Source organism: Ailuropoda melanoleuca, chromosome 3 (assembly GCF_002007445.2).
Source record: "Ailuropoda melanoleuca isolate Jingjing chromosome 3, ASM200744v2, whole genome shotgun sequence".
NCBI lineage: Eukaryota > Metazoa > Chordata > Mammalia > Carnivora > Ursidae > Ailuropoda > Ailuropoda melanoleuca.
The window spans coordinates 34,414,745-34,442,665 of NC_048220.1; the positions used below are offsets into that span (position 1 = coordinate 34,414,745).

At 40.5% G+C, this 27,921-nt stretch overlaps 1 protein-coding gene across 1 annotated transcript in view; it reads left to right on the plus strand.

Annotated features, from left to right (window-relative positions):
* STK32A (serine/threonine kinase 32A) overlaps positions 1–27,921 on the plus strand; it is a 129,082-nt gene that overhangs the window by 31,847 nt on the left and 69,314 nt on the right. Inside the window, exons 3-4 of the mRNA XM_011232903.3 lie at positions 2,398–2,453; positions 3,852–4,003. Of these exons, the coding sequence (XP_011231205.2) occupies positions 2,398–2,453; positions 3,852–4,003 (208 nt within the window). The remainder of the gene's footprint in view (positions 1–2,397; positions 2,454–3,851; positions 4,004–27,921) is intronic.

Consider the following 27,921-nt stretch of genomic DNA (forward strand, 5'->3'; position numbering starts at 1 on the left):
TATCTGGCTGCATTCCTGGGACCAGACGAAATTTAAGCCTCCTGCTCCTCCGCCATCTTGGACTCCTCCTCAGTCCGTTGCAATTTCTATACATTAATAATGAAGCAGCAGAAAGAGAAATTAAAAAACAATCCCATGACAATTGCACCAAAAATAATAAAATACCGAGGAATAGAGTTAACCAAAGAGGTGATGAAAACACCAACTCAAAGGAGTTACATGCACCCCTATGCTTACTGCAGCATTATTTACAAGAGCCAAACTATGGAAGCAGCCCGAGAGTCCAGTGATAAATGAATGGATAAAGAAGATGTGATGGTATAGCTCTATCAGGGAATATGACTCAGCCATGAAAAGGAATGAAATACTGCCATTTGCACTAACATGGATGGATCTAGAGACCATAATCCTAAGTGAAACACGTCAGTCAGGGAAAGACAAACACCATATGATTTCACTCGAACATGGAATTTCAGGAACAAAACCAATGGACAAAGGAAAAGAGAGAGACAAGCCAAGAGACAGTCTAACTTTAGAGAAGAAACTGATGGTTACAAGAGGGGAGGTGGGCGGGGGATGGGTGAAGCAGGTGAAGGGGATTAAGAGCACACTTACCTTGATGAGCACCGAGTAGGAATTTTGAATCACTAACTTGTGATACCTGAAAATGAATACAACACTGTATGTTAACTACCCTGGAATTCAAAGGAAAAAAAAAAAAAAGGACCGAAAGGATGGAATGAGAGCTGCTCTTCCAGCCACTTTTAATCTGTCATTGGCTTCCTCCCCATGCCAATTATTACATATGCAATTGACTTCAAACAGTATGGTATTGGCCTGGAGTCTGTTCTCTTCTGGACTGAATAAGAATGCATTCTTTCTAAAACTTTAGACCTCTCATTTTGCTGGGATCAGACATTAATTAAGGCAGTTACGCTAGTAGAACTAGCAACCTGGCATCTGATCTTTTATCATTTTCATGAAAGCTTAAAATGGTTTATAAAGAGATACGGTTTATGAAATGGATTGATATCACAATGGGACTTCATGCTTTCTAGGCACCTGCTGTTACTTGCAGACTCAAAGTGTCACCACAGCGTTCTAGGCTCCTGGTGCAGAAATCACTGTGTGATGTTACTACGTTTGCTCAAGATTAAAACTTGCACTTGCAAATAAATCCTGGTCATCTTTTTGACACCTCTGTGGTACATAATAAAGAACTGTGTCTCCTGTAATAAGTGTGAGGAAATCCTTGCTTTGGTTATATCAGTTTGAAACTTAAGAGAAAACTTACAGAAGTGTCTTTCAAGTTATTTTGACCACCACCTGTGAAAAAAGTATATCCCAAAAAATTTTATCACGATCCTATCCATATCTACCTACACACATATGTAAAACCAAACAAAGTTTCAGAAGCAACACTACTCTTCCTCCATCTGAGACATTTCTGATTATCCTCTAACCTATTCTACTTTGTTTAAATTTTGGATGCTTCTCATAGCACCCAGTTTATTTCATAACTCATTAATGGGGCTTCGCCTCATTTGAAAAACACTTCCTCAGAAGACCCTCATTGCTCACACTGCTCGCATTTACAAGAAGCAACTATTTTGAGGTCCTTGTGTATCTTTACAGCTTAGTTTGATTTATTTGCTGAGAACCAACTATGTGGAATCACTGTGTGAGGCTCTGTGGGAAGTGTAGAGCTTTGCTTTCAAGTACCTCAAACCAGGGATTTTCCGAGTGGCCAAGGAAACCAGGATGAAGGCAAGGACCTATTATCGCTGCCCTCATTGAGTTTAAAATCTACTGGATTAAAGAAACTCAAACAGCAGGAATTTGGGGAAATAAGTCATTCAGTTGACTCTGTTGAATAAGTAAACAACTTTATTAGTACTTTCTGGGTAGAAGGTGTGTTTTTCTTAACTAGGAGAGTCATTCCTGTTTCTCTAGGACCAGATCGCTCTGTAATCATCGGTGTTCAGTGATGTTCCTCCTGACCTTGCCGCTTATGTGAAATCCATTGCTATATGCTCTTAGAGCCCCATGACTTCTCTCTTTAACATTTAGTGGGAGTTTTAATTGTTCATCAATTAATGACTATTTCATCTATAAGCATCTCTCTCTATATGGAGCCCTTACGAGACTACAGGCTCCAAAAAGGTAGAGATTCCATTTTTACTTTGCTATTTCTATATCCCCCAGTACTAAGCACTGTGATTAATGAGTAAGAAGTGTTTAGGAAATATTTATGGAATAAATGAATAGGCATCCTAAGGGCATCTGGAATGTTGTTTTAAACAAGGTAGTCTGGGTTTTGCCTAATCTTTATTATCTATTAGTAACGAAAAAGCAACTGATAATCCTTCACGTTGTTCTTTTTTGTTTGTTTTACAGTCAACTTTGACCACTTCGAAATTTTGCGAGCCATCGGGAAAGGCAGTTTTGGGAAGGTGAGAACCAAAATGATTAACCACTAGCAGGGTTATCCAGCTCAGGGAACAGGGCCTGAGAACGTTCAGATTATTCAGTTACTGGGACCACAAGGAATGATAATTCAGAGAGGTTTTTATAAAATTGTCACTACAGTTTGAGGTGTGTGATATAATGGATACCTGTCGTCCTCAGAATTATTTCATTGTCATGCCCATTTACTCTCACTAGATTTTAAGACTCTCTCTCCACTCTAAAATTTTGGATGCAATTGCCAGTTGTACCCATACCTTATCCTGTCAATTTTTTTTTTTAAAGAGTTTATTTATTTACTTGACAGAGAGAGAGAGACAGCCAGCGAGAGAGGGAACACAAGCAGGGGGAGTGGGAGAGGAAGAAGCAGGCTCCCAGCAGAGGAGCCTGATGTGGGGCTCGATCCCAGAATGCCGGGATCACACCCTGAGCCGAAGGCAGACGCTTAACGACTGAGCCACCCAGGCTCCCATATCCTGTCAATGTTAAGAGTAAACTTTTTTTTTTTAAGATTTATTTATTTGAGAGAGAGAGAGAGAGCATGAGCTGGTGGGGAGGGGCAGAAGGTGAGGGGGAAGCAGGCTCCCCACTGAGGACCCCAAGATCATGCCCTGAGCTGAAGGCAGATGCTTAAGCAACTAAGCCACCCAGGCGCCCCAAGAGTTAACTATTTTTATGTGGAAAAGAAGCTGTCCAATATCTGCTTTTCTCCCAGTTATACCATGTTTTTATTTTCAAAAATCTACCATGAAAGATAGATCCAGCCTAATTTTTTTGCAAGACACTTCTAGATTCACATCCTGAACATTCATTTCTTGGTAGAGACATATTTTGAGAATATTTCTTATTTCATATTGAACTTGCATTTTAAAATTGTCTGCTGCCCACTTTATCAGACATCTAGAACCTCTAAATGAATTTCAAAAACATGGACATCACGTTCAGTGCTTTCTCAGGGCTTTAAGTCCTGTTAGGTTCTATCAGTTATGGTGTAAAGAGAGATTCTTTGTGCCATGTTGTTCAGCTCGGCGATTTAGCCGTCCTCAGATCCGTCACTCAGAGCAGAATAAGCGTGTGTCATTGGCTGTTGGAAGATTCCTGACAAGGAAGCAGCTATTTTCTCCAACATGCTGCCTAAACAAAACCCAAAGAGTGGAAAACAGGCAGCTTGTTTGAGAAAGCAGAGATTCATGGACTGACCTGGTACAGGGAAAGAAAAGGCAATTTTCTCCTCTGAAATCAGAACTCAGCGGCAACGTTAGCATCAGAGAATTTGCAAACGGGGAGGCCTCCGGGCCATGCTGTTGAGTACGTCCTGTCCTGTCTCCCACGGCCATGCTCCGTCATCGCCCTGACCACTTTCTCCCCCTGGTTTGCACCCTTAGGTGTGCATTGTGCAGAAGAATGACACAAAGAAGATGTACGCGATGAAGTACATGAACAAACAAAAGTGTGTGGAGCGCAACGAAGTGACAAATGTCTTCAAGGAACTCCAGATCATGCAGGGTCTGGAGCACCCTTTCCTGGTTAATTTGTGGTAAGTGGTTTAACGGGAGCTCTGAATGGCGCCATTCCCGCTTCACCCCCAAACACTGCTCCGGAGACCCATCTTGATTCCCAGGTGTGCATTTGCAAAAATCAGTAGGCTCTCTCTCAAAGGCTTTGGTTCTCCCTGATTTGACTTTAAATGAAACAAATTGTTGTTTTATTGTCATCAACAAATACTACTTTTTGTTGTTGTTGTTGTTGTTTGTTTGGTCACAGTTCCTCCAGTCCTTGAGGACCGTATAGTTTTTAAAATATGGGAGCTGAATAGGCTGACAAAGAAGGAGTTCAGATGTCTGGTTATTCATTAGATACTTTTTCCCCATTAATTGTGGGGCAGTGACATTCGGTACTAAGTAGGTCATCAATGGCTGAGGGGAGGTTGATCTTGAGAACTTGTGCAAAAAAGCGCTTTCTCTCTATAATGACAGGCAGTAGACATGGAGTCCTTGCAGCATCCTTCTCCAGCAGCCACATATCTACACCTGCGAGTTGGAAAAGGACAGGCGCTGCCTTTCTCACCACATTGCTTTTAACAGAGCTGGAGCTAACTGAGATCAGTGGCTAGACATTAGGTAACTGTGATTTCCTCCCAAAGCCAGGATCATAATCCGAGGCTTAGAAAATGGCTAGAAGTTGGCTGTGTCCCTACTCTTTTCTTAGGCGTGGAGGTCTGTATGCGGCTCTCTCATTTTCCTCTACATTTTAATGCATCCATTATGTTAAGAGCCTGTTCTTAAAGCTAATTCAGTGTGACTGTTACTTAAATATGCATACCAAGCAGTTTCTACTAGCAAAGGCAAAAAAAAAAGAGTTTTTATTCAGAGAATACTAATGGGAAAATAATTGGAATGTCACTGTGTGTTTAGGAACATTTTTCTGGAGGAGTTAATGCATGAAAACTGTCTCCCTCCATCTTTAATTAATATAATACAGTTCACTTGATATCAAATTTGCTCCAACATTCTACACTGTAGTTGAAAGAGGGTTCTGTGTGACCTGGAAATAGGTCCCTTTGGCTCGTGCACTCCTCAGACACAGTGGAGTCTAACTCTGGCCCACGCTCGGGGTGTGTAATCAGTAGCTCAGAGTGGCCTATTCACAGTGCGGCCATGCCGTGTTAACACGGATGCGGCTCTTTCTTCCCTACCTCTAGCAATCACCAGATTGCCTCCCCCCTCCCACCTCCAGCCTGACAATGACGAGGTGCTCTCAATTCTCATCCCCCGTTTGTTCAAAGTCGCATTTTCCTTCTTCCAAAGTTCAGCCAACTAACTCTCTCCTTTTAAGACCAGGAACCCTTCAGAAGGACATACTTAGCATTTCCCCCTTTCATGCCAGTCCCTCATTATTAAATATGCAAAATGCATTTCAGTCTATTCCCGTTTGTTTTTTTATAAGGTGGGTGTTAAGAGTCTTGAAGCTAACCAAAGTTTACCGATTTTGCCATTTGCTATGTTGGTGTCACTGCAGGCACCTTTCTGTTCTCCACGCATGTGGACTTGGTGACAACATGACATGGAGCCTAGACTTCCCTTCTCACACTGAACCTCACAGACAGTGGGCACCATTAATAGTGATAGAGGAGAGAAAAGAAATCTCCCTCACCTTAATTCTAGCACCACATTATTCCTTCTAATAAAGGCTTTCTGCCTTAGTATGTGCAACATAGGAAATGTGACTTCCCAACTATTAAGTACCTTGCAATACTTCTGTAGGTAGGACCTGCGGGCAATCGTCATCATTTTTTCAAAGATTTTATTTATTTGAGAGAGACCATGAGTGGGGGGAGGGGCGGAGGGAGAGGGAGAACGCAGGGCTCGATCCCAAAACCCTGAGATCATGACCTCAGCTGAAGGCAGATGCTTAACCAAGTGAGCCACCCAGGTGCCCCAATCTTTATCGTTTTTAAGTCACATAGTTGTAAGATGGGGTTAATGTGTGTAACTTGGGTTGTTTTTATGAACAAAATGAGACAGTGCTATGCCCAGCACAGAGTAAGCATTGTACAAATGGGAGTTCTTTTCCCTCCCTGCTCCATGATGGTGTAGTGTTCCGAACATGTCCGTCACTGCTGGGCCACTGTGCACATCCCAGGCGCAAATTCCAGGGGCGCTCAGCCTCAAAACACCACAAGAAGTTGTGCATGTGGTGGGGGAGGGCCAAGTCTTCAACTCACTCTAAGAGTTTATGTTTGTTCTGTTTTCCACCCTTATTCTGCAAATCAAAGAATAAGGATTCAAAAATCCCCCATTATGTACAATTTTATCAGGATTTTGTGTTCTAGGTTTAACTAGATTTATCTTTACATCCCCAAAGCTTCAGGAACCAATTTTCTTAAGAAGTACCATAGGATTAATAATGTAACGGCAATCCGTTTTAATTCCTGTGTACCCCTTGTGTCCTCTATTACTCTGGTAAGCGATGTAGGCCTCTCAGTATTGCTTTCGGTAGTCTTCTCATGGGTACTCAGAATGCTGCTAACCTCTAGGGAGGTTTTGAGAAAATTCTGGTTTTCAGGCTGAGGAAAAACACAAGCTGTTTCTTTTAAGCAAGTTTTACACTAATGTTAAGAAGTTGGTGTGTGTGTGTGTGTGTGTGTGTAGAAGTATAAATACATATGTGATATGTGGAAACTACACACATGGCAGTCAACTTGAAGAACAGAAAAATCACATAGAAAAATGAAAATTCTCCAAAAATGTTGCCACCTTGAAACCACTTCGACCACGTTGGTGTGTATTTGCCAGAGAAATGTCTGCATTTGGTGTTCTGCTTTTAATCATGCATTAGCCCCATTCGTTCCCTCATTCATGGATGTATTTACCGAGCAACACAAACAAGGTGGAATTACGGTTGCCAGATACAACACAGCACGCCCAGTTAGATTTGAATTCTAGAAAAATAACCCGTCACTTTTAGTATATGTCCCAAATATTGCACAGCACCTATTTTATCTGAAAATGATTCCATTTCCCAATTTCTCATGTAAGTGGGCATCTTGTATTTGTATTTACTAAATTTCCAACCCTCATTGTAACACAGACTCAGAGTGGGGGGGATGCAGTGGTGAGCGGTAGTGGGCAGAGCCCCTGTATGACCCCCCATTTCCAGAAACCGTGAGAGGCTCATATTAATCAAATGTCACATAAATACATCAACTGTGAGAAGTGCATGAAGGACTAGGTAGAACAGGAGTGTGTGAGAGTGTGTGTGTGTCCTCGTCTGGGGCAGTAGAGTTAAGGGTGAAAACACAGTTTGAATTAAAATGCAGCCTTTGGGAGCGCCTGGGTGGCACAGCGGTTAAGCGTCTGCCTTCAGCTCAGGGCGTGATCCGCGTTCTGGGATCGAGCCCCACATCAGGCTCCTCCGCTATGAGCCTGCTTCTTCCTCTCCCCACTCCCCCTGCTTGTGTTCCCTCTCTCGCTGGCTGTCTCTATCTCTGTCGAATAAATAAATAAAATCTTAAAATGCAGCCTTTGCAGCCTCTGCGGACCTGACCCCACCCAGGAACGCAGCCCTCGGATGTAGGCCACGTTCTAGAGCGAGGGCTGCCAGACAGGGCTGGCATCCAGGGAAAGCAAATAAAATCTGCGTGCGTGTCCCTCCCTGAGGGCTGCGCACAAAGCCCTGGCAACCCGGAGCCTGCAAACAAATGGGCCCCAGTGCTGCCCGCAGAGCCCCGTTCCCCAGGTGGCTTTTGTTAATTGAGATGAAGCCCGCAGCTGCACAGCTCCGCGGGCTCCGCGCCGCCCCCTGCCTTGTCTCTTGTTGTGGAAACAGAGGGGCCCGCGTGTGTTTCAGGAAATGAGAAGACGAGATCGCCTGGTGTCAGTGGAAAGGACCACCTGTATCAGGACTGTGAAAGGGGGTCCTGTCAGATAGCTGAACACAGCTGAATAAACAGGTTCCCTGGAATCAACCTCCGTTATTGAGGACTATGCACCTGTGTTTCTCCACAGACCCATCGACTGTGAGAACCCAAGGTAGCCTCCAGGGCCACAGAATCAAGAAGAGCTTCCCTGCCAATGGAATTCTGTTACTTAAGAGTTTTGCCTATATTGTCTCATTCACTCATCCTAACAATTTAGGTGGACAGGGATTATTAGTTTGATTTTACACCAGAGAAACATTGGCCCAGAGAGGCTGAGTCATTTTCCCAGAGCCACACAGCCAGGAACTGGCAGAGCCAGGACTCAAACCCAGACATTCTGGCTGCAGAAACCCTGCATTTCCTGCTACACTATCCCATCCCCTATGGACATCTTGTAGGACTCTTTTATAAATTATGAGGGAAAAGGAATTTATTTTCTTTATTGTCTTTTACATCCCACAAGAATACAAACTCCATGAGGCAGGTATGTTTGTGTCTTTTGTTCATTACTCCCACGATAATGCCTCGCACATACAGTAAGGGTTCAACAGATCTCTGCGGAAGGAAGGAAGGAAGGAAAGAAGGAAGGAAGGAAGAAGGAAGGAGAAGGAAGAAGGAAGGAAGGAAGAAGGAAGGAAGGAGAAGGAAGGAAGGAAGGAGGAAGGAAGGAAGAAGAGGAAGGAAAGGAAAGAAAGAGAAAGAAGAGAAGGAAGGAAGAATGGAGTTAGGACTGGCACCAGGCTTCAGGTTTTTCTCTTTCCCCGTTTCTACCACTAACACTTCCTGCACACTCACAATCATCCCCTCATTTACTCAGGCCCACTCCAGGTTCTCGGCAGTCCCTGAAGTCAGAGGGATGTGAGTTTGAATCCTCACTTCACCACTTGGTAGCTGTGAATTGACCAAATTACATCGTGTATTTGCTTGGTTCCCTCCTCCATAATTGGGGGTAACAGCAATACCCAGGGCAGAAGGTATTGCTGTAAGTAAGAATATGTTTATAAAACACCTCACACATAGTAGGTGCTTCATAAGTGACAACTTATGGGATGCCTGGGTGGCTCAGTTGGTTAAACGGTTATCTTCGGCTCAGGTCATGATCTCAGGGTCCTAGGGTTGAGTCCCAAGTCCTGCATCTGGATCCTTGCTCAATGGGGAGTCGGCTTCTCCCTCTCCCTGCATGTGCTTCTCTATGACAAATAAATAAAATCTTTAAAAAAAAAATGAGGGCATAAAACAAAAACTCAGTGAGGCCCCACCCCAGCCCAGAGCAGATTCCTGAGTAGACATGTGCCCCTGCATGTGAGCTGGCCTGACCACTAGAAAGTCTTTGAGTTTGTTCTAAATACAAATACATATTTGTTCTAAATACAAAATACATATTTTTATATAAAATATGGAAATGAAGACAGTCTAAAGAAAATGATAGATACCCACATTACATTATGCAGAAATAACTGCTGTATTAGATTCCCATTGCTTCTGGAACAAATTACCATAAACTTAGTGGCTTCAAACAATGGGAAGTGGAGCACTTGGGGTTAAAGCTATTTTCACAACATAATTAACACATGATTTCCTTTTGTCCTGCATTTCCATTTGTCTTGAAAGTTTACAAACAAACAAAACTAATCAGAACAATGATTACCTACAGGACGTGGGGTTTAACGAGGACGCAGCACGGGGGAGACTGTGGGAGTGGCTGAAATACTCTTTTCTCATGATTTAGGTGCTGCCTGTATCAGGGCTTTGTAAATATTCATTAATTCTACACTTAATATCTGTGCATTTCACTGTAAATATATTTTACCAATTTCATAGCAAAAGAATATGAAACAACTTAAAACCCACGAACTTAGTTTCGTACACTTCTGGAGGTCAAAAGTGCAAGTCGTCTCATTCAGCTGAAAGGAAGCTGTCGGCGGGGCTATGTTCTTTCAGGAGGTCTAGGGAAGAATGGTTTCTTACCTTTTCCTGCTTCTCGAGGCGACCTTCATTCCTTGGTTCTAGGCGCCTTCCTCCATCTGCAAAGCCAACCACACAGCTTCCTCCAACTTCTCTCTGCCTCTGACTCTATGCCTCTCTCGTCCGTCTTTGAAGGACCCGTCTGATTACACTGGGCCTTCCCCTTGACCAGATTCTAGCCAGGCTCTTCTGAATCAGTTTCTTGCCTAGGCCTCGACCTTGGACTGTAAACAGTTGAACAGAACACTAACATTGTTTATCAACAGCTCGGGGCCACATCCCTAGGATGGCGTTAGCTCCCCCTTAAACTGCCCGCCTGAGAAAATGCAAGGCTGCCAAGAGAACGCGCTGTTTGTTCCAGCTAAAACCTGAAGACAGGGCCGGTCCGCCGGCCTCTGTGGGAGGGGAGAGGCCTGCCTTTGTAAGTGCCGGTTAACAAACCCAGATGAGTTTCACATGGACCAACCCCATCCAGGGCTCTTTGTAACTTTCACTTGGCTGACTACCAGGTCCCGGCTTATCTCCTCTCCATCCTCTCATTCTCCTTGTCAGACACCCGGTCACTTCTATACACCTCAAAGTTGAGTTCACCTCACACTGTGGGATTTCTGTTGCAATAATATATTATTGACTAAAATCTGCTTTTCTTATCTTAGTGTCCAGCTGTGTTATCTTGGGAAGAGATGTGATTAAATTAAGGATCTTTAGAAGGGGAGGTTATCCTGATTGATCCAATGCCATCATTGGAAGAAGCTCTCCTTGGGTATGGCCCTGACGAGCTTGGATAAGTGGAGAACAACAGACAGCGGTCCCTGAAGAGCTTAGCAGAAAGCAGTGTTAATTGTGTGGCCTGTACCTAGTAATGGCCGCACACCTGTTGTTAACTGACTGACTGATGCACTAATAGGAAACTGAGTCTTTATAATGCAGACATTCGCTTACTCATTTACTCATCAATACTGCGAGGAATTCCTTTCTTGCAAACACAGGAAACTATTAGAAAATAGAAGCTACAGAGAAGTTCTTTGGGATGACTTGGAGTAGCTTACAGCCTCGGACGTAAAGCTGAAGAAGCAGGTCTCGAGAAAGCGAGGGACAAAGGCAGGTCTGGGAATCTAGGTGGCAGAAACTAACGGACAGGCACTTACGGCTGTCTCAGCAGGGATGAATCAGCTCCCGTCAATTTTCTAACCTTGTGTCACCCACTCAAGGCTCAAAGTCCTGGGAGGGAGTCCAGCTGGCCTTGCTCAGAAAACATGCCTGCCCCTTGGCTAGAAGAAAGAGTAAAATAACTCATGACTCCCAGACTGTCGACCTGAGCCACTCGGTGAATGATTGTGCCCTTCACTGAGATGGGGAGATGGGAGGAGGATAAGATTCGTTGTGAAAATCAAGAAATCTCTTTTAGCTGTGTTCATTTTGAGCTGCCTCTTAGTCATCCAAATGGAGCTGCTGCATAGGCGAAGTCTAAAGCTCACAAGAGAAATCCAGGGTCCAAGGAGAAGGCCAACAAAACACAAATATGGGAAAAATGGGCTTGTAGATGCTATTTAGACCAGAGACTTGAATGGAGCATCTCTGGAGAGAAGTTAAGTAGCTAGAAGAAAAGGGCCAACGGCTGTAAAGACCTAGAGCACACTTACAGTTCTGATGGAGGAAGACTCAGGAAACTGGACAAAAAAGCAACAGCCCAGAAGCTAGCCAACAAGCTAGGGGTAAACTGGGCAAGGGCAGTATCCTAGAATCTAGAGGCTGTTTCACAGAGGAAGGAGTGCAAACCATTGCAAGTGCTGTGGAGAGTTCGGGAACAAGGAGACAACTGACTGCGAACTTGGACTTGGGAAGATACAGATACTGTGACCTTGGTAAGAGCCAAGTCCAAATGATAGGACAGAGGATCGAAGGGACTGGCTCGAGGAGAACACAGGAAGCAAGTGATGTTATTTTTGGAGGGCGGGGTGCAAAATGGGTTTGTTGTGTTGAGAGATTCATCCATATTGTCAAGGGTAGCAATAATGCATTGTCATTTCTTTCTCATATTCCATTATACATCTTCCTACTGATGGATATTTGGGTTATTTCCAGTGTGAGACTTTAACTAATAGTCCTACTATTAACATTCTTGTTTGTATCTTCTGATAAGCAAAAGTCCATGTATCTGGGGATGTAAATGCAGGAATTAAGTCATTAGATCCTAGGATTTATGTAGGTTGAGCTGGTATATAGTTTTCCAAAGAAGTTGTACCAGTTTATACTCACATTAGCAATGTCTGAGAATTCAGGTTGCTATAAACCTCACCAACATTGGGTATTTCAGTTTCTTTACGTAGGTGTTCCGGTAAAGGTATAATGGCTTCTCATTGTGGTTTTAATTTGAGTTTCCCTGGTGCCTTATGAGTTTGGGCACATTTTTATATGACCGTTGGTCATTTGAAATCCTCCTTTATGAAGCGCTTAAGTCTTGTACATCTTTCTATTGGTTGCCTTTTTTTTTCTCATTGGTCTGTTTCTTAGTGTAAATTATTTGCCCAATCTGTGACTTACCTTTGTACTCCACAAGGATTTTTTTTTTTTTGAACACTCAAAAAGCTTGATTGTAAGTGTGGTATAGTTTATCCATCTTTTCCCTTACGGGTAGTGTCTTCTGTGTCTCATTTAGGAAATCTTTGCCTCTACCAAGATGAAAATATTCCACCCTGTTTCCTGGTAGCCTTGCTGTTTCAGCTTTGACTTGTAGATCTGTAATCCAGGGTCAAGATTCACTTTTTCCCCATATGGAAATCAAATTAACCCAAAGCCATTCACTGAGCAGTTTCTCCTTTTCTCTTATTGCACTGCAGTAACACATTTGCTGAGAGTCACACCACCAAACGTGTGGATTTGCAGACTTTGCTCTATTGATCCCCTTGTGTGCATTTACACAGGCATCGCACTACCTTAGTCACTGCAGGTTTCGACGGGTGGCAGAAGTCAGTAATGTAATTCTTCTGAATTATCTCGACTCCGTTTGGCCCTTTGCGATTCCATATAAATTTCACAATCAGCTTGTTAATTTTAAAGCTGCTGGTATTTGTAGTGGCTTACACTGAAACTAATTCAGAGAGAATTAAGGACTTTTTAAAATAGTAAACCTTCCAATTCATGAATTTTATATATATCTTCCTGTATATTTAGGTATCCCTTAACTTCTCTCTTTGGTTTCACTTGTTAGTGTAGAGATCTAGCATATCTATCTTTAGATTTATTCCTAGGTATTTAATGTTTTTTATGTGATGACAAATGGTAATTACTTATCCAGGTTTTATTCTCTAGTAGTTTGTTGCTTGTTGAGCAAAATACAGTTGATTTTTAATATTGACTTTGCATCCAGTGAACTTGCTAAATTCTCTGATTATTTCTACTGGTTGGCCTATAGATTATTTTGGATTTTCAATATTTGCAATCATGTTATTAACTAATAACAGTTTTATTTCCTTTCCAATTTTGGTATCTTTTGTATTCATGCTTACTGCATTTGCGTAGAGAACAGAGTTGAATACAGTAGACATCCGTGTCTGTCCTGATTTCATGGGGAAGTTTCTCAAGATCTCAAGATTTCATATGATGTTTGCTTTTGGCTCTTTGCAGATAGATCTCCTTTATCACAGTAAGGAAGTTTTCCTTCAGTCCTAGTTTGCTAGAAGTTTTCATTATTAATGGGTATTATATTTTGTCAAATGTGTTTTCTTTTTCGTTGCGATCGTTTCTATTACATGGTGAAGTAAATTAGTGGATTTGCAAATCTTATCATGAGCTTCTTAAACCCTACTTGGTCTTGTTCTATTAAAACAAATGCTAGTTGATCATGTTCTATTATCTTTTTTGTACATATCATCAGATACTGTAGTACAGATTTTAAAAATTTTTATATATTTTCTTATATATTATTTGTTGATATCATTATTAGATTTTTTAATTTTAATTTTAAATTTTAATTATTTTATATAAATGTTTTCTAGATGTGCATAAGATATGCAGGTTTGAGTGCAAAGAGTAGGAGCCCATTGAGAAGAATGGGTCATGTGGGACAGAATGGGGAGGATTGCCAGAGTGAGGCCCTGAAGGTGGCAAGATGGCTACGGCTGGGGGCTCAGGTGTTGAGCTGGCTTCAGGTGGAAGTGGGGCAGTGCTTTCACTGTGCTGGGAGAGAAGGCAAAGTATGTAAGCACACAAGTATGCAAGCCGGTGCAGGTGGACGTGTTGGTGGGCAGATGAAGGAGTTCTGGTGTCAATCCCACTGTGACACGTGAGGTCATCCACCGAGAATGAGGAGTGGGCATAGTGCAGGAACCTGTGGGGAGAGAAGCTGCTGGGTGAATGAATGTGTGAAACTAATCGAGAATTAGAATAGGATTTTCTTTTTTTTTTTTTTAAGATTTTATTTATTTATTTGAGAGAGAGAGAGAGAGCATGAGCAGGGAGGAGAGGGAGAAGGAGGCCCCTGTGAGCAGGGAGCCTGACACAGGGCTCGATCCCAGAACCCCGAGATCATGACCTGAGCTAAAGGTAGACACTAACCAACTGAGCCACCCAGGTGCCATAGAATAGGATTTTCTAAGTATCTGTGTGAGACCCGAGGTTACAAAGGTAAAGTGAATCCAGTCAGCACAGCTTTGTGTTTTTTTCTCCTGACAGTGTACGGGATAGATGTTAGTTTGTTGCTGTTTGATTGCAGGAATGTTTAATCAGGATTGGAGTTTACTTGGGAGAGGTATCCTCACTATACCAAAGCTTGATGAATTGCAAAGTCTATTTTCAAGAGGTAGGCTCCAGAAGTAGGTTGCTGGGGGAAACTTAAGGAAGTCATGCATATGTAGAGTCACTGTTTCAGACAGCTAGTATTTTTGAGGCCTTATTTTTGAGGGGGTATGCTAAAATATTACGTATATCATCTTATATATCTTCAAATACTAGGTTCTGTAAGATAGGAATTAGTATTTGTCCCTTGTAAAGATGAGTAAGCTGAAGATGAGACGTTTGAGTCTTTGCCCAAACCATGAAACCAGAAAGTGATGGTAAATCTGGATTCCAAATCCCACCCCCCCCAAATATTCTAAGATCTCCAGTGTCAACATTTTTTTTAAAAGATTTTATTTATTTATTCGAAAGAGACAGAGACAGCCAGCGAGAGAGAGAGGGAGCACAAGCAGGGGGAGTGGGAGAGGAAGAAGCAGGCTCACAGCGGAGGAGCCTGATGTGGGGCTTGATCCCAGATCGCCGGGATCACGCCCTGAGCCAAAGGCAGACGCTTAACCGCTGTGCCACCCAGGCGCCCCTCCAGTGTTAACATATTTTATTAGAATGTCGCTTATATAGACATCACTACTTCTAAAATTCTGAAGCCAAACTTTAAAAAATTATATACAACTGTAAAATCACTAAAACAATTTTAAAGGGCCATTTCATCTGATAAACAGTAATATCGTAGTGGAGCAAAATCACATTATAACCGAATATCCTCCAGTTTGAGATAAAACATAATGACCCTCCCTGCTTCCCTGGAAGAGTTCCAACCACTAGGTATCAGAAATAGAAATGGACAGGGGCGCCTGGGTGGCACAGCAGTTAAGCGTCTGTCTTCGGCTCAGGGCATGATCCCGGCGTTGTGGGTTGGAGCCCCACATCGGGCTCCTCTGCTATGAGCTTGCTTCTTCCTCTCCCACTCCCCCTGCTTGTGTTCCCTCTCTCGCTAGCTGTCTCTATCTCTGTCCAATAAATAAATAAAATCTTTAAAAAAAATAATGGACAGAAAAGCCCCAGGAGATGAAGGTCAGAGGGAGAAACATCAAAACATGTCTAAAGATGCAGTTGGTCTGGTTAGACTATGAACACTAGTCAGCTGAAGGAAGTGGGGAGCATGACAAATGGAGAGGCTAGAAGGAGGGCATGCAGGGCACAAGGAAGAATCTCTTTGCTGGGTAGCAGTGCTGACAAGGGCTAGCAAGCCCTCCCCTGCCCCCAGGATTCTGAGACTTGGGGAACCTGGTTGGTAAGAAAACATTCGCTTTTCTGGCTCGACAGGCAGAGGGTAGATCACACCCTGTGCCAGATGAACTTTCTGTCTCTCCATTTCATCCCCTCTGGAGCAACAGCCACTCAAGTTGTGTGACTCAGCATCTCTTGGACCTCTGGGCACCCTGGGAACCTCCCCGGCCACTCTCTGGATCACAAGTGGCCATTTGCAATCCCATCAATGACACAAAGTCATCCCACTCGACTGTCTCTCTGCAGTCAGTCTCTAATTCCCATAAAACTCAAAAAGTTTTAACTTCAAACCCTTTTTTTCCTCTGGACCCCTGATAAATGCTAGGGGTAAGAGTCTGATTTAATGATTATTCGAGCTTGTGTCTGGCTTTTCCTTTTATGTAAGTAGCAAGATGGTGTTATTCCCCTTTGTCTGCTTACTGGCTGTGTTGCTCTCTGAGGTAACCGTCCCAAGAGATTCTGTAGAAAATAATAATAGCTAAAATTTCCCCAGAGAAGCTTCATAAATAACATCTCCAGAGCCAGTACGGGATGAGCTGGTGGATCACAAAATTGCATTCAGATCTCTGTCCAGAGAAAGGTCAGGGCTTGGGGAAAACAACTACTGCATCAGAACATCAGGAAAACAGTCTGCAAACTGTTCTGTGTGATTTTAAAAAATCACCCACAGTGTTTTTCATTGTGTAAATTGTAGATTTTTGCTCATTTCATTGGAGGCTGTTGTCCAGGATTCAAAGCAGGCAGGTACCTTGTCTGAGGCTTTCCTGACCCCTCCCCCCTCCCCTCGCCTCCCCTCCCTCCCCTTTTTTTTCATGGCCTCTAGCACATTTTACAAGTACATATGTGTTGTACAAATATTTATTTCTATTTCCTCCTGGGTTCCTGGGTTTCCTCCTTTAGCTTCAGCACCTCGTACAAGTAAATGTAAGTATGTGTAAAATGGCCACTTACTAAACAAGGGTTCATGAGGTACCGAGCTATATGCCAGGGGCTGTTGATGAAAACAGAGATGAACAAAACACAAATGCCTCAAATTGTCCAGCCAAATGAGGAATTCAGGCAAAAAAAAAATTCTAATGGTTATAATACTATGTAATACAAGGCAACCATTTATAGCTAGGTTTCTGGAGTGTTCTATAAATGGCAGACTGCTGGGGAAGTGCAGAGAGGGAAGTACAAAGGGGTAACATTCAATTTATGTCTGGCGAGAAGAGGTCAGGAAATTCTAAGGTGGAGGGGAGATGAACCGAGACCCTGAGTCTTTATGTCTCCTGAGATATACATAGAAGTTTCTTCTGGCTAAAGCGGAAGTTTTCATGAGCATTTAATATACCTATTTTAAGGTAGTTCCCTCAAATTCATTCCAGCTACTGCTAAAAAGATCTACATAAATTCTCAATTATCTGTGTTGATGAATTTTAGATATGTGGGTGTCTAACCTAAATACACTTTACAGGCAAGATAGACAAGAGTGGACAAGGTCATTTCTGCATGTGTGGATGAGGGCATGGAAGGTGGTGTTTTTCCTTGAAGAACTTTATAAGACTATGAGACAGAGAAAGATCACTTTGTAAGTTTCAAACCTTCTTCCTTTACTGCTTGGTTTTTCTGAAGTTGAAAACTTCTGGAAATTTGACAACACACTCTAGAGAGAGAATGTGGAGAAATAGGCACTCTCATATATGGCTGGTGGGAATTCAAAATGGTACACCCCCTCTGCACAGATAAATTTGGCACTGTAGAGCAAACATTAGATCTGCCTTACCCCTTGTTTTTAAAAAACATTATCTTAGCAAACCGTCTTCTAGGAATTTACCCCGAAGTTGTTCTGTCCCGAATACAAAAAGGCATACGCAAAAGTTTTTTTCAGTTACACTATCAGTAAGAGCAAGAAACTGGAAACAACCGCCAAATGTCCTCCAGTAGGCAACAAGTTGATGAAACATGTGCCATCCGTAAATGCAGCTCTACGCAGCTGAGACGGAGAATGAGAACTAGATCTCTCTACTATTAAGGCCTGTACTCCAGAATACATCAAGTGGAAAGAGCAATGTGGCATCAAAGCCATCTACAGATGCTACACAACTCCTGTCAGAATCCCAGCTGGCTTCTTTGCAAAAATTGACAAGCTGAAAATTTATATAGAAATTTAAAGTATTTGAAATCTAAGAAATTCAGGGCGCCTGGGTGGCACAGCACTTAAGCGTCTGCCTTCGGCTCAGGGCGTGATCCCGGCGCTATGGGATTGAGCCCCACATCAGGCTCTTCCGCTATGAGCCTGCTTCTTCCTCTCCCACTCCCTCTCCTTGCGTTCCCTCTCTCGCTGGCTGTCTCTATCTCTGTCAAATAAATAAATAAAATCTTTAAAACAAATGAAATCTAAGAAATTCAAGGGAATTGCTGAAACAGCCTTAAAAGAGGAATAAAATTGGAGGGCTCACACTTCACAACTTCAAAACTTACTCCAAAGCTATAGCAATCAAGGCAGTGTGGCTCTGGCATAAAGTTAGTCATGGGACAGAACTGAGAATCGAAAAATAAACTCACGTTTACAGTCAATTTACTTTTGACCAGGGTGCTAAGACAATTCAATGGGAAAATGTCTTTCTAACAAATGGTGTTGGGACAACTAGATATCCAAATGCAGAAGAATGAAGTTGGATGCCTACTTCACATGCTGCACAGAAATGAACTCAAAATGGATGATGGACCTAAATATAAGAGCTAAGACTATAAAATTCTTTTAACAAAAAGGTGTTGGTCTTTGTGACCTTAGATTAGGTGATGGTTTCTTGGATAGGACACCAGAAGCACAATTAACAAAAGAAAACAGATAAATTAGACCCTATCAAAATGAAAAACATTTGTCCTTCAAAGACGCCATCAAGAAAGTGAAAAGACAATCCGCAGGATGGGAGAGAATATCTGCAAATCATGTATCTGATAAGGAACTTGCATCTAGAATATACAAAGGACTCCTACGATTCAATAACAAAAAAGAGAAATAACTTGATTTAAAAATGGACCAAGTGTCTAAAGAGATATTTTTTCAAAGAAGATAAACAAATGGCCAATAAATATATGGCCCATGAAAAGGTGTTCAACATCATTGGACACTAGGGAAATGCAAATTAAAACCAAAATGCCATACTGCTTCACACTGATTAGAAAGACTACTTTTTTTTCTTAATGGAAAATAGAACGTGTTGGTAAGGTTGTGAAGAGAACGGAACCACTGTGCATTGCCGGTAGGAATGTAAAATGGTGAAGCCACTGTGGAAAACATTTCGGTGGTTCCTCAAGAAGTTAAATGTAGAATTACCATGCAATCCAGGAATTCCACTTCTAAGCATGTACTAAAATAACTGAAAGCAGGGACTCAAACAGACACTGGTACAGCAATGTTCATAGCAGCATTATTACAACAATCAAAAGGTAGAAAAGAAGCCAAATGTCCATCAGCAGATGAATGGATCCACAAAATATGGTATATGCATCCCCTGGAATCTTATTCAGCCTAAAACAGAATGAAATTCTGGCGCATGCTACCCCATGAATGAACCTTGAAAACATTATGCTAAGTGAGATAAGCCAGATACAAAAGGGCAAACATGGTATGATTCCACTTAGGCGAGGCGCCTAGAAAACACAAATTCATAGAGAGAGAAAATAGAGGTGGGAGGAGAAGGAAGAATGAGGGGTTATTTAATGGGTACAGTGTCTGTTCGGGGTGAAGAAAACGTTCTGGAACTACATAATGGTGATGTTTGCACAACACTGTCAATGCATTTAATGTCACTGAATTATACACTTAAAAGTGGTTAAAATGATAAATTTTATACTATATATATTTTACCACAATAAAAAAAATATTTTTAAAGAAGTTTTAATGAAGAGATGGAGGGACTACAAGAAACAGAAACAGAGAGAAGCTCAACTTTTCTCAATATACCTTGTTTTGCAGATTTCAGTTTGAAAACAAATGTTTTACATAACTNATATTTTTAAAGAAGTTTTAATGAAGAGATGGAGGGACTACAAGAAACAGAAACAGAGAAGCTCAACTTTTCTCAATATACCTTGTTTTGCAGATTTCAGTTTGAAAACAAATGTTTTACATAACTATAAAATAGAATTAAATTTTAAAAGAATTTCAAAAAATGCAACATAAAATGAAACAAATTAACCTAAATATATGTCCAGTTTGTGGCATAACCACACAGTAATGTACTATTCCAAGTAACTTTCAAGCAATACCTTTACTGTACATCATTGGTGAATATACTTCAATGACAAAAAAGAATAGCAGAAACATCTTAAAATGTTTGTAGCAATGGTGTTGTAGGAGGTAGTGTTCATGTTGCTATGCTGAGAGTGTTTTTATATATATAATGGGATAAAGCAAACAGAATGAAGGATTATTTGTGAAACCTCCTTGAGAGATTTCAAAATCCCTGAGAACCACGATTTTCAGTAAGGGAGAGAGGATTCACTGGTATTAGACTGATGAGATTAAAGATTTCTGTTGTCTTGAATGTCAATAGTAAGTATCATTAAGATCTTCCAATGTATTTACCTTAGGCTACACCTCTGTGTGCCGATACACGTTACACCTGTACCTATACCAGATGTCTCCATCTGTTCCTAGCTCTCTCCACTGAAAAGACCTAGTAACAGTGGCAACCCAGGACTTCTATCGTACAAATAGTTTGGAGGAGGAACCCTACGAGATAGTCAGGAGTATTTTTTCATATCAGCAGATCAAAAAGCTATCAAAGCCTACTAGGGTTGTATCAAAATAACACATGATCCAACTTGACTGTTTCTACTGGCCAAAGAATGGACATTATGAATGGAACATCAATAAGGGGGATAACATCAAACCTGTGAGTTTATTTTGTCTAAAAAAATAAACAAAATTTGTTACTTGCCTTCGGAGGCTTCTATGAAACCACCAAGTCATTTTGAAAAATGATAAAGTAAGATGTAAGCATTGGTTTTACCTTTCTAATGTGAACTCTACATCAGAGTAACCAAATAACTGGTCAATGCTGTTTTCACTTTCTAAAAGTACTCCAGCTAAAATATAAAGAAGAAATGATAGAATTCAAATTATCACAAGCCCTAAGGAATTCTTGGAGATAGCCATTCAGGAGATTAATAACTGATAACACCTTGAAAAGATAGACTTATTTCTTATATATCTTCTGATCAAAGTACACAACACCAACAGCCAAACTGTGGAAAGAGCCGAGATGCCCTTCAACAGATGAATAGATAAAGAAGATGTGGTACATATATACAATGGAATATTATTCAGCCGTGAGAAAGGATGAATACCCACCATTTGCATCGACATGGATGGAACTGGAGGGGATTATGCTAAGTGAAATAAGTCAAGCAGAGAAAGACAATTATCATATGGTTTCACTCATATGTAGAACATAAGCATAGCATGGAGGACCACAGGGGAAGGGAGGGAAAACTGAACGGGAAGAAATCAGGGAGGGAGACAAACCATGAGAGACTCTGGGAAACAAAATGAGGGTTACAGAAGGGAGGGGGTGGGGAGATGGGGTAACCGGGTGATAGGTATTAAGGAGAGTATCTGTGGTGATGAGCACTGGGTGTTATATGTAACTAATGAATCGATGAACACTACATCAAAAACTAATGATGTACTATACAGTGGCTAACTGAACATAATAATAAAAGAACAGTACACGGAATGGGAGAAGATGTTTGCAAAAGACACTACAGATAAAAGACTGGTATCCAAGATCTACAAAGAACTTCTCAAACTCAATACACGAGAAACAAATAATCAAATCAAAAAATGGGCAGAAGATATGAACAGACAATTTTCCAATGAAGACATACAAATGGCTAACAGACACATGAAAAAAGGCTCAAAATCATTAGCCATCAGGGAAATTCAAATTAAAACCACACTGAGATACCACCTTACACAAGTTAGAATGGCAAAAATTGACAAGGCAAGAAACAACAAATGTTGGAGAGGATGTGGAGAAAGGGGATCCCTCCTACATTGTTGGTGGGAATGCAAGTTGGTACAGCCACTCTCGAAAACAGTGTGGAGGTCCCTTAAAAAGTTAAAAATTGAGCTACCCTATGACCCAGCCATTGCACTACTGGGTGTTTACCCCAAAGATACAGATGTAGTGAAGAGAAGGGCCATATGCACCCCAATGTTCATAGCAGCATTGTCCACAATAGCTAAATCGTGGAAGGAGCCAAGATGACCTTCAACAGATGACTGGATAAAGAAGATGTGGTCCATATATACAATGGAATATTACTCAGTCATCAGAAAGAACGATTACCCAACATTTGCAGCAACATGGACGGGACTGGAGCAGATAATGCTAAGTGAAATAAGTAGAGTAAGACAATTATCATATGGTTTCATTCATTAATGGAACATAAGAAATAGCAGGGAGATCAGTAGGAGAAGGAAGGGAAGAATGAAGTGGGGGGTAAACAGAAGGGGGAATGAACCACGAGAGACTCTGGACTCTGGGAAACAAACTGAGGGCTTCAGAGGGGAGGGGGTGAGGGATTGGGATAGGCCGGTGATGGGTATTAAGGAGGGCATGTATTGCATTGAGCACTGGGTGTTATATGCAAATAATGAATCATGGAACACTACATCAAAAACTAAGGATATACTGTATGGTGACTAAAATAACGTAATAAAAAATTATTAATAAAAAAAGTTTTACATTCAAAAAAAAAAGAAAGAAAAGTACACAACACCATCTATGAAGAGATCTTGCCCCCCAAAAATCAAACCTGAATCTGATCAAGCCGTGGGATCTAACCACCAATTTTCATGAAGTATAGAAAGTTGTGGAACATGGAGAAAGACATGACAGGAATGCAGTCAGCACAATTCAGACTACAGAAATGCTACAGCAAAAAATGATTTGGTTTCTTCAGCAAAAAATTACTAGCACAAACAGAGCCAGTCAGGGAAGCTATAGAATAAAAAAGATTTAAAGGCACATAAACCAAGAGCAAAGTATGGGCCTTGATTGAATCCATTTATAAGACCTAAACATTCTATAAAAGTTTTTTTTTTTTAAGCAATGTTTCTAGAGCAATTAGGGAAATGTTCACATTGAATCCCTGATACTATTAGTCCAGATATTAAATATAGATCAGGAGCTGACTCAAATGGATTCGTTCTTTTCCTGATGAGATGACATCAATCATTTTTCCCCCTTTTAAATTGAAATGTATTTGATATATAATGTGCAAATTTAAGGTGTACAACATGTTAATTTGATATATTTGTTTATTGTAGTATGATTACCATTGCAGTAATAATTAGCATCTCTATCTTGTGTAATGATCCTTTCTTTTTAGTGGTTAGAAACATTACGTTCTGGTCTCTTAGCAAATTTGATGATTATAATATTGTTGTCTATATCCACTTGACCATCAGTAGATCTCTAGGGCTTATTTACTACTTGTTACAAGGAGACAACGTGTATTAGACATAACAGGGTAGAAGGAAATATTTTTGCTATATTTACTGGGTCTTTTAAAAATAAAAATAGAATTAAAAAGTAAAATGTAAATAAAGCGTAAAATAAAGTATACATAAAAATAAAATTACTTATAATCCTACCATTTAGATAACTGGTTATTATATTTTCAGAAAATGTTATGCATATATCAGCCTATGTCTGTAATATATTTATTTTCCTTTTGTGGTTGTGTATGTATATACTTTTGAAATACATCCTTTTTTAAAAGATTATTTATTTCAGAGAGAGAGAGGGCAGGGTCCGGGGAGAAGGGGCAGAGGGAGAGGGAGAGAGAGAATCTCAAGCAGACTCCCGACTGAGTGCAGAGCCATGTGTGCGGCTCGATCTCACCACCCTGAGTTCAGGACCTGAGCCAAAACCAAGAGTCAGACGCTTAACTGACTGAGCCACCCAGGTGCCCCTGAAATGTATCCTTTTTATGTACACTAAACATCTACACTATAATGCATGTTATAGTATAACACGGCTCTTTCCCTCACCTTGTCTTCATGATATCTTAGAAATCTTTTCATATCAGAATGTAGATCTGCCTCATTTTTTAACTGTTGTGCTGTGAATTTCCCATAATTTATTTACATGCTCCCCTATTGCATGCAAATTATTTTTTATTTTATGTGCTATAATGAGTCTTCTTACAAGTACATCTTGTTACGATTTTTCAAGTATATCCATAGCAAAAGTTCCTGGCAATAAAATTACAGGGTCAAAAACCATGTGAGGGTTTTGTTTGTTTGTTTCATTTTGTTTTTGAAGAAATATTTCTAAGTTATCTTCAAAGGAGCTTTCACCAAATTACCCTCCATCAGAGCATAAGAGAGAGCCCATTCCTCCATGTCCTCACCCACTGCGGCTCTCGTCAAACCTCGATGGAAGTGTTCTCACTCTGATACGTTAAGGAATAGAAGTTGGATGTCTCATTTGGATTGTAAATTCTTTCCCTCTAAATTTATAGGCGAGAGAATTTAGATTGTTGTCTCAAGTTGGTTCCAGCAACCAAGCCATTCATCTTTCTTTACCTCAGCTTGTCATTCAGGCTGTGGCATTTCGGTTAAACACACACACACACACAAAACAACAACAACAACAACAGCTGGGTATAGTTTTTGTAAATTATTGAAATCAGACTTTTGCAAACCTTGGGTTTTCTGTGTTGTCACGGCAAATGAATTAGGTGAAATAATACTGTTTATGTTTTTTTATGAATTTCACACTGGATATACTTTGGAAAATTTCTACAGAGCCACAAGAGGAGAAATATGATGGGCCACTGCTCCAAGGATAGGATTTAAAATTCAGATCTGTATTTCACAATCGGGACAGTATACCCTAACCTCCTTTTGACCCATTCCTGAGGGATCTCTTCTCACAAGAGCTAGTGCTTTTCCTAAACTGTGAAAAGCCTGCTGTGAGTACTCCCTGTTCAGAGTCTGAAAAACACAGATTAATTGTTCTATCCTTCGAGTGCATAGGACAACACTGGCTCTTAAAAATTCTTCTACGGAGATGCCTGGCTGATGATCGGAAATGTCCCACTATTGGAATGAGAATACCCAAAGGCATACAAAATGAATTTTGGGAGTGGACTCAAAGGGCATTTAAATAATTATTCTATTCCCTGGCAGGATTTTATTACGAGCTTTGGGTGCTTTTTGTTTTGTGAGCTATACTGATCACTGTTCACACAGCATGTATGTTAACCATGTGGATTTAGATGCAACCCTGCTTCCACAGTTTCCTAACATATGATTCTTTTTTTTTTTTAAAGATTTTATTTATTTATTTGACAGAGATAGAGACAGCCAGCGAGAGAGGGAACACAAGCATGGGGAGTGGGAGAGGAAGAAGCAGGCTCACAGCAGAGGAGCCTGATGTGGGGCCTCGATCCCATAACGCCGGGATCACGCCCTGAGCCGAAGGCAGACGCTTAACCGCTGTGCCACCCAGGCGCCCCCTAACATATGATTCTTGAACAAATATATAACCTCTCTACACCATAATCCTTTTTTTCCCCTACTCACTGTCCTTTTTTTTAAATAACAACTTTATTGAGGTATATTTTACATGTCATAAAATTCACCCATTTCAAGGGAACCGATCTTTAGTAATCTTATGGAGTGGTACAGTAATGGCTGTAAGTCAATTTATGGATCTTTTCATCCTCTCAGTAAGATTGCTTTTACTCATTTAGAGTTAATCCCTATTCCTACCCTGAGCCCCAGACAACTACGAATCTAGCTTCTGTATCCCTACTTTTGCTTTTTCTGGCAATTTCATATAAATTAAGTTGTAAATAAGTCATCGCTTGTGTCTGGCTTCTTTTCATGTAGCTTAATGTTTATTAAGGGTCATTCATGCTGTAGTCCGTGGTAGTTCATTCCTCTTCAGTGCTGAATAGTAGGCCACTGTATGACTATACCACATTTTGTCCATTGACCAGTTAATGGACATTTAGCCCTTCTCCAGCTTTTGGCGATTCTGAATAATGCTGCAATGAATATTTGTGTACAAGTCTTTGCATGGAAATATGTTTTTATTTCTCTTGGTTAGATAGCTAGGAGTGGAATTGTTAGGTGAAATGATAATATTATGTTAATTTTGTGAGAGACTCACAGTTTTCCAAAGTGATTGCACCATTTACATTTTCACCCGCAATGTATCAGAGTTCCCTTTTCTCAGCATCCTAAACCAACACTGCTTATCACTTCTTATTTATTAGAGCCATTCAGGTAAGTATGACATTTGTGATTTTAATTTCCACTTTTCTGATTCCTAATGATGCTGCCCATCTTTTCATCTGTATTCTCCTTAGTGAAATATCTATTTGTGTCTCTGCCCATTGTTTGATTCAGTTGTCTTATTGAGTTGTAAGAGTCCTTTGTAAATTCTGGATGCAATTCTTTATTGACTATATATTTTGTAAATATTTTCCTCTAGTCTGCTGCTTGCCTTTTCATTCTCTTAGCGGTGTCTTTTGAAAGTGCAGAAGTTTTGAATTTTGATAATGTCTAATTCATCAATTTTTTAATGGACCTTGCTTTCGTATTATAGTTAGGAAACTTTTGCCTCTTCTGATGTCTCAAAGATTTTATCCTATGTTTTATTCTAAAAGTTGTATTGTATTGGGGCGCCTGGGTGGCACAGCGGTTAAGCATCTGCCTTCGGCTCAGGGCGTGATCCCGGCGTTATGGGATCGAGCCCCACATCAGGCTCCTCTGCTATGAGCCTGCTTCTTCCTCTCCCACTCCCCCTGCTTGTGTTCCCTCTCTTGCTGGCTGTCTCTACCTCTGTCGAATAAATAAATAAAATCTTTAAAAAAAATTAAAAAAAATAAAAGTTGTATTGTATTTATACTTACATTTATGTCTAGGACCCATTTGAGTTAGTTGTTGTATACGGTGTCATCTGAGTTCATCATTTTTGGGAGTGGATAGCTAATTGTCCCAGCACCATTTGTTCAACCAACTCTCCTTTCCCACCACCTTTGCCAAAGATCAAGTGACTGTGAAGCTTTATCTCTGGACTCTTAATTCTCTTCCATTGATATATAGGTCAATATGCCAGTACCACACTGTCTTAATAACTATAGCTTTATAGGACATTTAGAAATTGGAAAGTCAGTCTTCTTATTTCCTTCCTCTTCAAAATTATTTTGGTTATTCTAGATGTTTTGCATTTCCTTGTAAATTTTAGGAGTGGCTTGTCAATTTATGAAAAAACAAAAGCCTTTTGGGAATTTGATAGGAATTACACTGACTCTATCGGTCAATTTGGGCATAATTGACATCTTAACAATATTTGAATTGTCCAATCCATGAACATGGAGTAGTCTTTAGTTACTTAGATCTTCTCTAATTTTCCTAAGCAAAGTTTTATAATTTTCTGTGTAGAAGTCTTACACAAGTTTCTTAAATTTACTCCTAAGCATTTTATTCTTTTTGAAACTTTAGTGAATGCAACCACATTCTTTATGTCATTTTCATATTGTTCACTGCTTATTTAGAAAAATGCAATTGATTTTTGTATACTCATCTAGTATCCTGCAACCTTGTTATTTTATTTATTCTAATAGGTTTTTTTGTAGTTTTCTTATGATTTTCTATAAGCAGAATCATGTTGCATGTGATTAAAGATAGTTTTGTTTCTTTTCAACATGGATGTCTTTTACTGATTTTTTTTTCTTTTGGCTAATTACACTGGCTAGAACCTCCAGTACTATATTGAATAGAAGTGAGAGCAGATGATCTGGTTTTGCTTCTGATCCTAGAGGGAAAGCATTCAGTCTTTCCCCATTTAGTATGATGGTCACTGTAGGTTTTATCATAGATGACCTTTATCAGATTGAAGAAGCTCTCTTTTATTCCAAGTTTGTTAAGTTGTTAAGAGTTTTATCATGAATGAGTGTTTTGTAGAATGCTTTTCCTGTATTTAATGGGATGATCATATGTCTTGTCCTTTATTTTATTTTATTTTATT